Here is a 13,844-nt window from a genome sequence, read left to right as displayed (position 1 = left end):
TTAAAAAAATCTTCAAATCGTATTTTTCTTTCCATGGGTGTTAGAAAAAGCACTTACAATCTTTGAAAAAATTAAATTTATTCAGAAAAAATTAAAAAATCCATCGTCATCTGCATATTTATATTGTGTATCTTGTTTCAATTTTAATTCGTTTCTATGATCAATAAGTTTTCATATATGTATGTCTATCGGCCATGATCCTGATCTTCAATTCGCGCATATGTCCTTTTAGTGTTTTTCCTCGTTTCCTGGTCTCGTATTCTTTTACAGGGTCTTGCGTATGATGGTTTACTGCCCTTGTCCTACCCAAGCTGCTCTTCCGTGAGTAGGTCCTATTCCGATAAACAGACCTGCTTTGTTGGGTATTTCTTATTTTCATAGTACCCTTGGATTATTCGGTTGAATTACATCTCTGTATGTAAATTTGCACGTGCTGCGGTATAGATGTTGCATGGAAATTCGCTAGCTTAGTGAATACCTTTCCCTTTTCTGCCATTCTTCGACGGACCAGTGAACCTTCCTATTGTAGAAGTTGTATGTTTCGTGTTTTTGATTGTTAAATTATTTTTGTTTACCTTTTTTAACGTTACTTTAAATAGAGATATTGAGGTAGTTTTTCGTTTATCGTTCTCCTACTTCGCACATGCCCATAATTAATTATCTTTCTTCTTTCACATGAACTTAATTTTTTTTTCTCGCTCTTTCTACTTCTCTCTCACCCTCCATATTTCACTCTATCTTGATCCTTTCTAATTTCTGGTGAGGAATAGTGTTCACTGTTTTGCTTATCGCTTTTTGCTCATTTCACACTCTTTCCACTTTCGCCGGTAGGGGAATTTATATTGTTTTCCAGCTTACTTCTATTTTGAAGAGTTGCACTAATTTATTCTATTGATAAACCATCGAATCGCACAGTTTTTTCGGTGTTTGATTTCTGCTTATGCAGTTACTATTTTTCTGTGTGCATGCAATGGTATGATCGTAATATGTTGTATGGTATTAAAACATTCATTACGGGTTGTGCCTGAAATTCCTGTTTGCTTAAATTTATTAGCATCATTTTTTCTGAGACGTTGGTTTATACTTCAATAAAATTTTGCTTCAGCTTTCGGCCTTTTGTAGTTCGATTGTATATTCAATTTCGTAATGAAAGTATGCCCTAGACATTAAACTTTTTGACAATATTGTGGCGCTTGGCTCATTTTTACTATGACAAAATAAGATTATTTTAATAAATTCCTTTCATGGTTTCATGTGTTTTTTGTAGAATTTTTAATATTGTATTCGTAACGCTTCGCTTTTCCTGTAGTTGGTTGAAAATTGGTTTGCATATAGGGGGGGAATTGGTTTTGCATACAGAAAGCATAATTATCCGACTTGTCTCAGCTCTAAATTGCTGTGTTTGTTCAAAGAATTCGAACTGCGTCATCGTATCACACTTGCATTTATCTTGATGTTGAATTTAATAATTTTCATTGTGGTTCAAATAATCAATAAACGTGGATAGTTTTGTTTTCCATACTTGGCTTGTTGGCGATATGCAAAACATTTACATTTATTTTCTGTCTGTTGTGTGTGAGTTTTCGTGTTTTGCTTGGTTTATTATTTGTGTTCGAAATATTCGTTATTCCAGTTCTTTAGCTGGTGCGGTAGAAAACTTTCATAATAGGCAACTATAATAATAGTAGTTGTAGAGTAATAATAGTCATGATAATTAAAATTAAAAAAATGTAATAATAGATACATAACCATAATCTTAATAAAAGTAATATTCAAAGAAATATATGAGAGAAAAAGCATTGATTTCTGTTTTTACCACCCTAAAAATATGTGTGTATATATAAATCTTTTTCCCTTTATATATATATTTATATATATATTGGTTTCACTTCCCATTAGTAAACCGTTTGCTTCACTTCTAATAGTTGGACCAGTTTACTATTTTACAACGCAAGAACATAAACAAAACATTGTGTTCTCCTTCTTTTGCCCTTTTGTCCATGATCTTTTTCGTTCTTGTTACTTGTTATACATTAAATTTCAACTTAGCTTTGCATTCCATAGGATTACAGGTCCGCTTCGTTCTTGTGCGGTTCCTTGGATTCCTAGTTCCTCGAACTCGACCTCGACTACGTCACTATTTTCTTTTCTCGCTGTTCTCGTGTCCTTTTCTCATGCACTCGTCCTTTCTTCCTTTCCGTATCCAACTGTCCCATCCACAACTGACTGAGGGGAAGAATATTAATACAGATAATGACAGGAATATAAACTATTATCACACAGGCATGTCAATTATTTGCATTATATCCTAAAACTCATAATCTTATTCTTTGCGAGCGGACGACGACAGCGACGACGACAACAACGACGACGAGATACCTTCGGCGACTTGTATTTTTATTTCATCATTTTCTCGGGATACTTCTTGCCCGATTTCTGATATAGGAATTAAAGGATTTTCACAGATTTTTTCGAGAATCCGAACAGGTTTTATTTCGAGGGAGATAGGAGAGGAATTTTGTAAATTTGGCTACTAAATTTGTCATATTGTGGTAGCAATTCGTTTCTGCAAATTGAGGTAAAGGAGAACTATTCCTACACAATACGGGATATGCGAATAAAAATAAAATGAAATACTATGTGGGTGATAATCTGGAAGCCTACAGTAGTTTATTTATGAGGATAGGTGTAGGCGGTTTAGCGTATCTATTGCTTTGTAAAATGTGTAAATTAGTTTGTAACACGCCACCACTCAACGGGTGTAGTTCAGTCTCCTTAAAACTGGTGGCGTGTAAAAAGTTAAACTTAAAGCACTTAAATCTAGTTCAAAAATTGATATCCTGGTCTTGTATCTCTACACTATTTCTCGCCAGTTTATAAATTTGTTGTTGGTTTCTTTTGTGTCGTTGCAAGATGTCGTGACGCATAGTATGGATCAGATGTAATTTCCGTATCGTTACTGTAGAAGTATGAGGGAAGAGGGAGGGGGAAGGGTAAACAGTAATAAGGTGTTCTTGGTTGTGTTTTGCATGTATTTCGTACTTCTTGTACTTATTGTTAATCTGCTCCATTTTATCCTCATTCAGAAGAACTGTGCAAAGCATTTCCAAATCTTTTCATTATCCGTTATGTTTCAATATTTCTTTTGTTCTATTGGGACAACTGTGCCTAGATAAGTACCTATTTCAAAAGAAAAATAATAAGAATAATACAATCGTACACTTTCAAAAGGAGACACGGTAGTGTAATGAGAAAGCAAAGTCGACATATTGAAAAATAACAACCTTGTTTGAGAAAAAAGAAGAAAATAGATTTGTTCATGCTACAATCGGTTGGTTTGGAATAATAAAAATTAAGTTATGTACTCAAACATTTAGATCTACCGTCGACGTTATCGCTTCTCGATAAAGACAAGTATAGGAAATCATCCTAATATACAATTTTCTTGAGTCTAAAATGTTAAAACGAAAAGTAAAATGTTGGGTGGCATTTTTTGGGCAGAGGACATGAATCAATTCACCTAATGAAAGCAATGTGTTTTGGTTCTCTCATTTATATCGTAACAAACAACCTTTTTTAACGGGAAGGGTTGATGATATCAGTGGCGTTACGAAACGATGTACGAGGAATTGAGGGCGCACGTGTGCAGTTTGCATGTTGATCCCTCTACAATTCTAATAGATCCTTTCCGTTCAAAGAAAAATTAAACGTAATTAAATTCAAATACAAGTAGTAGATAGAAGTACAAGAAGTAGGTGATAGACGTACCATAAGTAAAAAGTATTTTAAGGAAGTAATATTTCATATTAGCAGTATGCGGCTTCAGAAAGCGATTTACATTAAATTAAAGTGAAAGATTAATTTTAAACATATGTTTCGTGATTGTGCTTTCCATTATTTTTTGTGAGTTTCTGCAGGGTAGTTGGTGATGTGCTACCTTTAAACTCAAGCCATAACATCGAAACCATTTCAAATTCGGGACGCAAGCGGTTCGTTCTTCGCTTTACTCCGACGAAAGGATTTGTTTTTATATTTTTCATGTGTGACATTCACTAGGTTTTCATTTACCAAAACCACAGTATTCAAGAGCGTTCATTAATCTTGCCCGTGTGCAGTTTGAAAGTTAATGGTTGTCGGTTCGATTTTGGTTGTTAATTTTACACTAGAGACATAAACACAATTAACGTTGGATTATATCAAGCAAACACATACATCCGTTGTAAAAATGAAAAAAAAACAAGTTAACACCTGTTACTGTTGGTTTTTTTCCCACTTGTTGCTAGACAATCGGAAATATTTTTTGAGAACATTTCTATAACCTGTTCAATGGGGTTACGGATTTATATGTTGCTAGTTTTTTTAGACAACTGAGCTGTTTCTCTTGGCGTCTTCATTTAGTCTTTTGTATTAGATAGCCGATCAGTTTTGGTAGGGTAACCAATTATATGCCTTAGTATGTATACGCACGGATGAATTATCCATGCAAATGTTGCCTTTTTTGTTGTTTGAATATTGTTTTTTTTCTAAATATATGAGTCACTGCTCGCTGCTGCTTATATGGTTTACTTTTTTTTTAAATTTCTATTCTTTTTTTCAAACTTGAGGTAAGTAGGTTTTGTGTTTGAATAGTTTGCAATGATTTTGTTTATGTTTAGCATGTTGTGACATTTCAAACTGTGACATTGTTTTATTCGTCTTCTTTTGGTTGCATATGTTTCCTTTATTCACTACTGACCAAAGAGATGTGTGTATTATTTCGATTTTCATTTAATTTGATTTCAATTTCTTACACAATATTTCACGGATTCTGGACAAGGTGATCTTCTAATTCTATAGCTTTTAGTTCATTTTTATTCATGCTTGTGCTGAACGCTATATTTTCTACGCGGTTAAGGTAGCCTAGAAGTGTTATCTTATTCAATTGTTTCTTGAAGGAATATACAATGATAAAGTTATACAGATAAAATAAACGCTACACAAACTACCGAATCTTTTTTTTTGCTTTTTTATGGGAAATTATTTTTCAGTGTCCATGTTTACATACTTTTAATTGGTCATGTTATTCATGTGCTTAAGATGCATTATCCTGTGCAGTTTTTTCTACATCCGAAGCAGCAATAAATCAAACATATTTTAACTTTCTAGTCTTTCTTTTCCATTTTTGACTTTCAAATTAACGTAGCAGCTGATCTGATGATAGGTTAAATTTCTATGTGAGCTCAAATCAAACTTTTATTTTTTTTGTGTTTTTTTTTGTTTTTCATTGTTACACTCATTTTGTTTCAATTTTGGATTTCATTATTTTCTACCACTCAACACCATGAAATACGATAATTCCAGTACGCACAGATTCTATGTTTGAGTAATCATATAATTTTTCTTATTGGTTTTGTATCATCAAAAATAATGAAATCAATCTTTATACTTAGGTTCAATTAAGATAAGTGTCCTTTCGATCACCTTGTCTCAGTGGTTGCTTTATTTTCCTCTATTGCGGATTTCGGTGTTTCCACAAGGGATGATGCTGGAACCAATTGTATGGGAGCTCAGCTATCGTGTGATTCTTAATATTTGCTTCAAATTGTTTCATTCAATGCATTTATGTCGTGATAGGTATGCTTTGTTTGTCTTATTCCATTGGCAGTGATACATCTTATCCTGCTTAGCGGTTTGGGTAGTTTATCTTTTCAATTCCTCTATACCAGTGTAATCATTCCATGTGCGATGCAATAAATGGCGTGTTGTTGTCGTTTGTTTGATTCACTCATCAAGTACTGAAGGAAGCGGGCTCGCTCTAGTAAAGTTTCTTTTTCTGGCGTATTATCAATGTGTTCAAACACTTTTTGAAAAATTCGAATGTGACTTTCTCTATAGTACCAGCAAACTAATTTTTTCGCCTATTTCAGTATTTTTTTCATGTTTGCATGTTCTTGTTTCACTTCGTTCTTCATATATGGTTTTAGTTTATTGTTGTTTCCAATCTTGGAGTCATGAAGTCATCGAGAGTAAACTAACACCATTGCTACGGTTACATGCGGTTTCTTGATGTTCTTGTGTGATGAGTGCGTGCGCGGCGTTAAGTAGTTCCTTCGGAAGGGAAACGTTTCCAGAAAAAAAAAATCGATTCCTTATCTTTCATACGAGTCCACCGTTCTGTCGTTGGCAGTTTATATTAGGCATAGTGTTGTTGCAGCTAGTGCTTGTTTTTATACCTTTAAGTGATTGTTTTGTTTTGATCTGCGGTTTTTCCCAAAAAGTTTCCAATAAAAACAGCTATTGTTAGGGATTCAATTTCACGGAAGGTATGGTTTTTACTTCACGCTCATTAATTGAAAGCATAAAAGAAAAACAGTGCATCAGTTGCGCCCACGCAGAGATGCGCTAAGTAGCTAAAATAAAAATTCGAAACTACAATTGGGATAACTTCTCTTAGTTTAACAAGAAAAATGCAAAGCCCGTGTACGAGTTGAATCGTTTCTCCGAAGAAAATTCGATCAGATAATTGTGTGGCCGAGGAGTAAGAAGTATATTTCAGTGCCATTGTAAAAATGCTATTTGCAAAAATGAATGGCAGTCGTTACGTACTGGTGTTGAAGATGTTGTACCTTTGGCTTAGTAAGGGTCGTGGAGTTTTCCGAGCAAAAACGCGTCAGTTTCGGTGTAGTTCTATTGACATTGATGCCAAAGTACTGAGTGGTAATTGTTTATATGTCTGGTGTAGCCAATGTGTGTGAAGAAGTAAATAAATTTTGATCGTGTTAAACTGTCTTTTTCTACTCTTCCCAAGGGGAAGACACTCGTGCACTAGCAACATAACAATTTCATAAACATATCAATTTTAAACCAAAACACTCAATTTTGAAACATTATGCCTCATCATATCACAACACTTGGAATACTAACTCCGCCCTGCTTGGAATACCCTTTTTCGATGCCATTCGTTACATCCTATACGGTTAAAATAAACTCATTTCGATCTTTTTTTAGTCAAACGCACCCTGGCCTTTGACAACGCCCATTAATGTAATGCAGCGACGTCTTCAGCTAGACTCTTTCTTCATTTTTTAGTGGCACCATACAAATTACTAAAGTAAAATATTTTACATCATCATCGTTAGAGAGATGCATACCATTTCGGGCTTGAAGTGAACATCGTAATGTGTTGACACTACAAGCCTAGTGTACAAACACACCTACTGTTAAATTTACGAATGATAAAACAAATCCAAAACATGTTGGATATTAGAGAGGATTCATGTGTTTCATTCAAACCCGTACTGTTCAACATGGAAAAACTCGATGCACTGCTTAATTCTGCACGACATTCGCTTACGGTGCAGCATTCGCATGGGTCACTTGGTCACAGTTGTTGGTTCAACATACGCTCATTTTCTCGCTGAGCGTACGCCCTCTTCATGGAAGGGTTCCTTTTTCTACAAATATTCAACGATATTATAGCCTCTATTATTTTTCAATAAATATCAAAGTTGGATAGCTAAATATCATCTCCATGTAGTTTGTTGTCCATCCTTCGATCCTTTGCAATAACCGCTTTCACTTGATTGATCACTGGCCAATGACACACTTTTTTCTCGATTATAATTTTCACTTGGAACGCAAATACTTAACTGAACTTATCCGTCTCTATCACTTCCGCATTTTGTTTTTGTCGCTCACTCTCGCACACTCGAGCGCTATTTAACTCTTCAATTTGTTTTGTCCACGCTAATACGCTGACCTCCATAAGATCTGACTGGTTGAACTCTCCCTCAAATATGTGTATATATATAATATATTTTCAATATAATATATATAATAAAAAAATCTAACAATTGTTTTTAGTCACTGTGTCTCTTTTCTTACTCTTATCTTCTTCTTAACGATCTTCTTTTACGTTTAAATATCATACATTTCGTACAACTGGTTCACCAAAACCGCACGCTTAATTTTTTCTTCATTAGTTTTCAGCGTAGTATGATTTCACCGTTAAATAGTAAAAAACGTCACACGTTTCAGTTTGTTTGTTTCACTCTTTTGGTTATCTTTTGCGTGATCAGTCCGACATCAGTTTGTTTCTTTTTGTATGTATTCGACTGTTAGAGCGTCATATTCGGGTGTTTATCTTTTTTTCATTGGTGGCCCTTTTTCATGACGTCACTCGTGGAACACCAGCTTCTATGTAAAATACAGTTGTAAAGATCCGTTCGGTTTCAACTGAAGAGCATTAAAAACTTCGGTCCGGTTTCTTTCAAGTGTTTATCAGCTGTTGTGAACAAAGTGCGTCAATCGAAGTTCAACCGAATAGTTTGAGTTGTCGATAGGTGTAATGCCTGCAGTACGGCGATGTTTTTCTATTAATATGTTTTTCTATATGCAATTCTAGCGTTTTTTCCACACATAGCTTTACACAACGTGGAAGATACAAGGGTACTAATTAATCTGAAGAAATTGCTAATATTTCCATTTGATTACTTGTTCTTTTCCCATTTACTTTTCCTGGCTGTGCGAAAAACATCGCCTACCTCAATATATAAATTTCACCAAAAGAAGTCGAAATTTAAAACGTAAAGCCTTATTGATCTCGATTGATTTCATTGTAGTTCCACCAAGCCATTGCATTGAAAAAGTTGAAGATTCATTGAAAGTAAGCTTTTAAATCATAAGTAAGGATGATCTTCGTTGACGGGTAAACATAATTTACAAAAATGTTACTGTTAAAGTGAATGTGTCTGTGTTGCTCTGCAAGGCACCGTTACAAATTACTCTGCTTCGAACACCCTACGCCGTTCTTTGCTCACGCATGGAGTATTGTTTTCTCCTTGAGTCTTTTGTTTTGCCAACCTGGTGATTCTTTGCTTATGTACAAGATATGGAGCGTAATAGTGGAGCGATTTGATTGCTGTCTAAATGTATACACGATGGTATAAGTTACATTTGAACCAATACTTTGCTTCACATTCGTGGAAACATAAATATTAGCACTATTTAAAACAGAGAAAAAAAAATAAAAAAAAGTTCGTAGCTTTAATTTACAGATACAAACAAAAACGAACTATTTTGATTATGCTTTTATGGAACACTCTGATAGAAGTGCATTTATCATAGCTAACATGATGTATAAGTGCCGTAGGGTTCCTATGAAAAAATAGGGAACATAAAGTAAGAACTTCAACAATCAAACAAATATTAATTTGCAAAACAGCTACTGCTTTAATATGGTTTTAAAAGTTGTAGGAAAATTCAACAGTTTTTATGCACTACTATTTATGCAAGCTATTTATGAACTACTAGATCATCAACAATAATAAGGGACAAACATATTCGTTACGTAACTGCAAAAGCAAGCGTGACATTAGATAGTTTGACGGGCATCGTTACTGGTTCAGCAGAGATGAAATTGATTGCTTAGCTTTGTATTCAGGAATTGCATAAAATGTGTTCAATCAATCAAATAATTGCTTGGGAAAGTTGTAGAATATTTGACTGGACATACACTTTCATATCTTTTCCTTTTACAGGGGTTAAGTGGTCAGTGACAAGCTTACGTTACATATTCCAAATAGACTCATTTGGTGCTCTCGATCGACTTGGGCATATTCACTAGCCATAATTTTGGCTACCATTTGGTAGTTTGGGGACTTTACGTCATGAGGTTGTTCAACAGTTTACACCTTCTTCTCCTTCTTCTGAAGGGGATTACGCAAATTTTGTTTTGCCGTTGGGGATGACTTGTATTGGTAGAAGTGTTTATATTTTTGCGTTCGCGATGATAATGCACTTTCTAATGAGGTATTCGTTTCCGCTTCGTTTGTTTACTCTTTGTTGCTGCTTGAAAACGTTGCACATTTGTTTGAAAACATTCTGTTGGTGCTGGTACCGCAGCCGCTTCAGGACGTCTGTGCTGCTACTGCCGATGTCCTGTCTTGTGGGTAGTGGTGGTGGAGGTGGTATAATAAAACGTAATTGAACGGCTGACGCAGGTGCAAAGCTATTGTTTCAATTTATGTTGTAAATGAATCCATCATCACCTTCGTATTGTTATGGTTTTGTTTACCATTGCTTTTCTCTGCGTCTCGTTTTCTCTTGTTACACCCGTTTCCATCCCATGTACGATTCATAATAAATAGATAATAAGGCATGCCTGTTACAAATTATGGCCTCTCGTTAGATAGCACGACGCCAACCTACATCGCCAAAAGGAAGATGCATCGCAATGCAGCTACAGTTGGTCTAGGATGCATTGCAATGACAGTCGTTTAATGCAAGAGCCACTTCCTACCTACCTACCTATCCTACAGTTAGTTTCTCTTGAAGAGGGAAAGATTAATATTTAGGTGAGCAAATGGAAGATTGATCTCTTGCTATTACTTCGCTTTCTCTTGCCTGCATAAAGTTTTATCATGGAGTTTCAACAGCAATTTTCTTGAGGCGTAGTGATTTAGTTGCAATTACCACTCTCCACTCAGTAAATTAGCGAGCACGTGTTGTTAGTAGGAAATGTACTAGCTTACGATTAGTTAAGCGTTAGGGATCTGGAAGCGACCCATTGAGAGCCTCAAGAGGACCTGCCCGCATCTGTCTCATTGGTATTCAGCAAAAAACACACACACATTGCTCATGGTGCATCGGAGTCAAACGCTATAAAATTCCGACAATCTTTGGTCAACCACTTACTAAAAAGGGCGGCTTAACATATTCGATGCTACAACAACAGGTCCTCCTCCCCACACTATCTAGATATCGAGCAGAACAAGAAAATCACCTTCCTGCTTCCAAACCCACATTGCTCCTTCCCTCTTCTAGTCAACGGCAGTGGCACGGCTGTTCGCGGCAGTGCCCCGCCTACAGCGCGAACAATAAACAACAACGAGTATCGTCAGCCGCTATTTGACATGGTGCACGTCAAACTTCTCTGGGAAATAACCTAACGTCTCCCACGCACACTGCAGCAGCCAACGAAATGAAATTCGTTCGTTTGAGAAACTCACTCACTTTTACATATTTCCAAAACAAACGATAAACGTACCTCCTCCTTTGCCATAATACTCTTGCTTCATCGTTTTGTACCACCTTTGATCATCTCCCAGTTACGTTACTTCTACAATCAAGGTTCCGCATTCACTTTCATAACTCGCACATACTGAAAAACTACAACCACAAGCATTGTTCCAAACATTCCCTTAAGAGACTTCCTAAAAATGAACAAAAATTACATACTAAAGTTTTAAATCTCTCATTGCGCGATCTTTTAAGACAAGACAAAAACATATTCAATTGATTGACATTACCGATTCCCATACTCTTCCACTGCCAGTATCATACACTACACTCAAATGTTGTTGGCATTCTTATTCTCGATATTCTATCAACTGAATAAATTAGCAAAAACATATATTTTCAACAGGTTTAAACACTAATTTCTTATACGAATTGGCTCTATTACGTTTCATTTCGCTGCAGTTCGTACGTTATTTCGCTCGCATATCTCCTACCTTGCGGCTTTGCTGACTTGGTTTCCAATTATTCACACGCCAGAGATGCAGAGTGACGTGGCCAAGATGCTTTGAATCGATAATTATTGAAGCCAGTAGGAGAATGGTTTTTCGTTCTCGGTGAACTGCAGTAGATCGTATTTTTTGCCAATTGGTACCAATATATCGTGCTCTTTTTGCTCTGTAGTGCGTTATCGCTAAGAAGGAAACTGGGAATGTTACAATAATTAATCTTTCATTCGAGCTGCTAACCAAGATTTCTGCGGTTGAAATTAGGCAATAATTTAACCGCAAAACTACACCGTGTTACTCTCTAAGATCCTCAAGTGAGTCTATGGCAACATTTGTGTTTAATGATGGTATTTTACGAGGTGAAATTGCACGAATGAGAATAATTATTTGAATTCGTTCATGGTGGAAAAAAATGTTTTTAAGCATTCCCGTAGAAATAATAATCCGATAACGAGCGTTATGAAAGAATAGAGGTCTTTGCCAGGCATGGCACGTACGTCGTGTTCGAATGAGTCCATATGCTTTTTTGTTTTAACAGGGCTTGATCCAGTTTTCCATCCCGTGTACAGAGTCAAGAATCTCTGTAGAGCTCCGTTCGTTACATATATGAGTGCATTCTCTAGAATATTCTTCAGAGTTGCCATTCATGCATACTTCCTTCATGATCTGTTATCTTCCCTGGACGACTGGCGTCTTTTATTTTGCATTTTTTTTAAATTTTATTTCTATTTATATTAATGTATAGTGTATATTACTGATCTTCAAAGTATCATTCCATTATTGATTTGTGGACTACTATCTGCACACAACAATGTAGGTAAATCAGTTTTTTGTTGCGAAACGGCTAACCGTTTATCATTTATCATTTATCATTTCATCTTGCTTGGGCATGTTTTCTCTTATCTTCCAACTTTTTTCCTGCTATTAGTGTTCTTCTGCAACCTATTGATAATTTGCATATTTCTCATCCTTCTTCTCTACCAGAAGAAGGATAACGTGGGTCTTGATCTTTGCATTAGTTGTCGCTGTGGTTGCGGCTGGGGCTGCTGGGCGGAATCTAAGACTTACACTGTATGTATATGGGCTATTTTGATTATGGATTCATCAATCTGTTACACCTGTGATGATTGAGCAAGAGCATGCATAAGCTATCCAGGTGATGACATAGGCGTTTGTGAAATATTCCTGTCTTCTTCAAATACGCATTTGCTCATGATCTCTCTCCCTCCGATTAGGAATATTATGATGAAGTCACCGACCCTTAATCATCACCATTCCCGCCTCGCTATGTTGAAAACTATTGAGTAATAAGGGAGCAATGAACATAGAACAGGCAAAAATAGTAATAGAGTAAATATAACAATATTTCTAAGCCTAAACTAATATTTAGGCGGTGGAAGTAGAATGATTGGGAAAATGATATTGGCTGGGCCAGAAGCCAGGATGGCGTCGATTGGGAACGCACCCGGCTCATCTATAGGACGGTGGTATCAGGTTTCTGTTGCTGGGCTATTGCATTGTTGGTTATTGGGTTGTATTTGGCTTCATGTGTTTCCTTCTTCTCAGGCTGCGATCGGCGTTTTCCTCCGATTGTTTCCTCTCCTTCCTCGGTGCAACTTTCTATCTTCTTTCCTCTTGTCCTCATCTTCAGCATCTAGTTAAATCTTCTTTTCCCGACTGATAATAGATTTGAAACACCCTCTAAAGGTAGTTACCCGGGTTGACCGTGGTGGTGCTTGCACCTTTCCTGCCGTCGCCACTGTTGTCACTGTCGTTGTTGCTGCTGCTGCTGCTGCTGCTGCTACCGCCTTTCTCGTGATACTCTTGCGCAACGTGACGTTTTGATTATGCGTTTGTACTGGACGACTGCTGTTGCTGTGGTGGCGTCGAGCCGGCGGTCGCGGGAGCACTGGTGGCTGGAGTGGCCATACCTGCCGCCTGCTCCTTGGTTTTCTGTGACGATTGGCGCTTGGTGGCCGGGGGTGGATTGGTAGCCTGCATCATCGTGCGGATACGTCTCTGTGCAGACTGCGTGCATTGGCAAAAAGTGTGGAAGAAAAGGTGTCAGAACTAAGGGAAAACAAATTGTATACCTTTTAGAGAGCTTACCTGAACGCTGAAGAATGGACCGATGATGTGTACTGTCGTTTCTTCATCTACGGGTGTGCTGGCCGTATGTTCGGGCAGCTTTATTATGCTACCTGTAACGCGTTGTAGCTCGCGAACGTTCTGTCCACCTTTGCCAATAATACGTCCAACCTGTGGAAACACAATATTCCGGTTGAACTTGTGAATGTAATGTGCCACGCGCATCGTCCTCTGAGCGATATGGCTCACTTA

The 13,844-nt window shown here is 36.8% G+C and overlaps 1 protein-coding gene across 9 annotated transcripts in view; it reads right to left on the bottom strand.

The window, feature by feature from the left end:
• Nucleotides 1-10,210: 10,210 nt before the first annotated feature.
• LOC131260555 (insulin-like growth factor 2 mRNA-binding protein 1) overlaps nucleotides 10,211-13,844 on the bottom strand; it is a 44,834-nt gene continuing 41,200 nt past the window's right edge. For 7 of the 9 annotated variants that reach the window (XM_058262313.1, XM_058262312.1, XM_058262314.1 and 4 more), the window contains 2 exons: nucleotides 13,614-13,763; nucleotides 12,167-13,532 (listed from right to left, as the gene is read on the bottom strand). In XM_058262313.1, the coding sequence (XP_058118296.1) occupies nucleotides 13,350-13,532; nucleotides 13,614-13,763 (333 nt within the window). In that variant the 3' untranslated portion in view covers nucleotides 12,167-13,349. Of the gene's footprint in view, nucleotides 11,702-12,166; nucleotides 13,533-13,613; nucleotides 13,764-13,844 lie in introns of those variants that run through there. The other 2 variants (XR_009178164.1, XR_009178163.1) reach the window with 2 other exon arrangements.

The sequence above is a fragment of the Anopheles coustani genome, chromosome 3 (assembly GCF_943734705.1).
Source record: "Anopheles coustani chromosome 3, idAnoCousDA_361_x.2, whole genome shotgun sequence".
Lineage (NCBI taxonomy): Eukaryota > Metazoa > Arthropoda > Insecta > Diptera > Culicidae > Anopheles > Anopheles coustani.
This window is presented reverse-complemented; position numbering and strand designations above follow the sequence as displayed.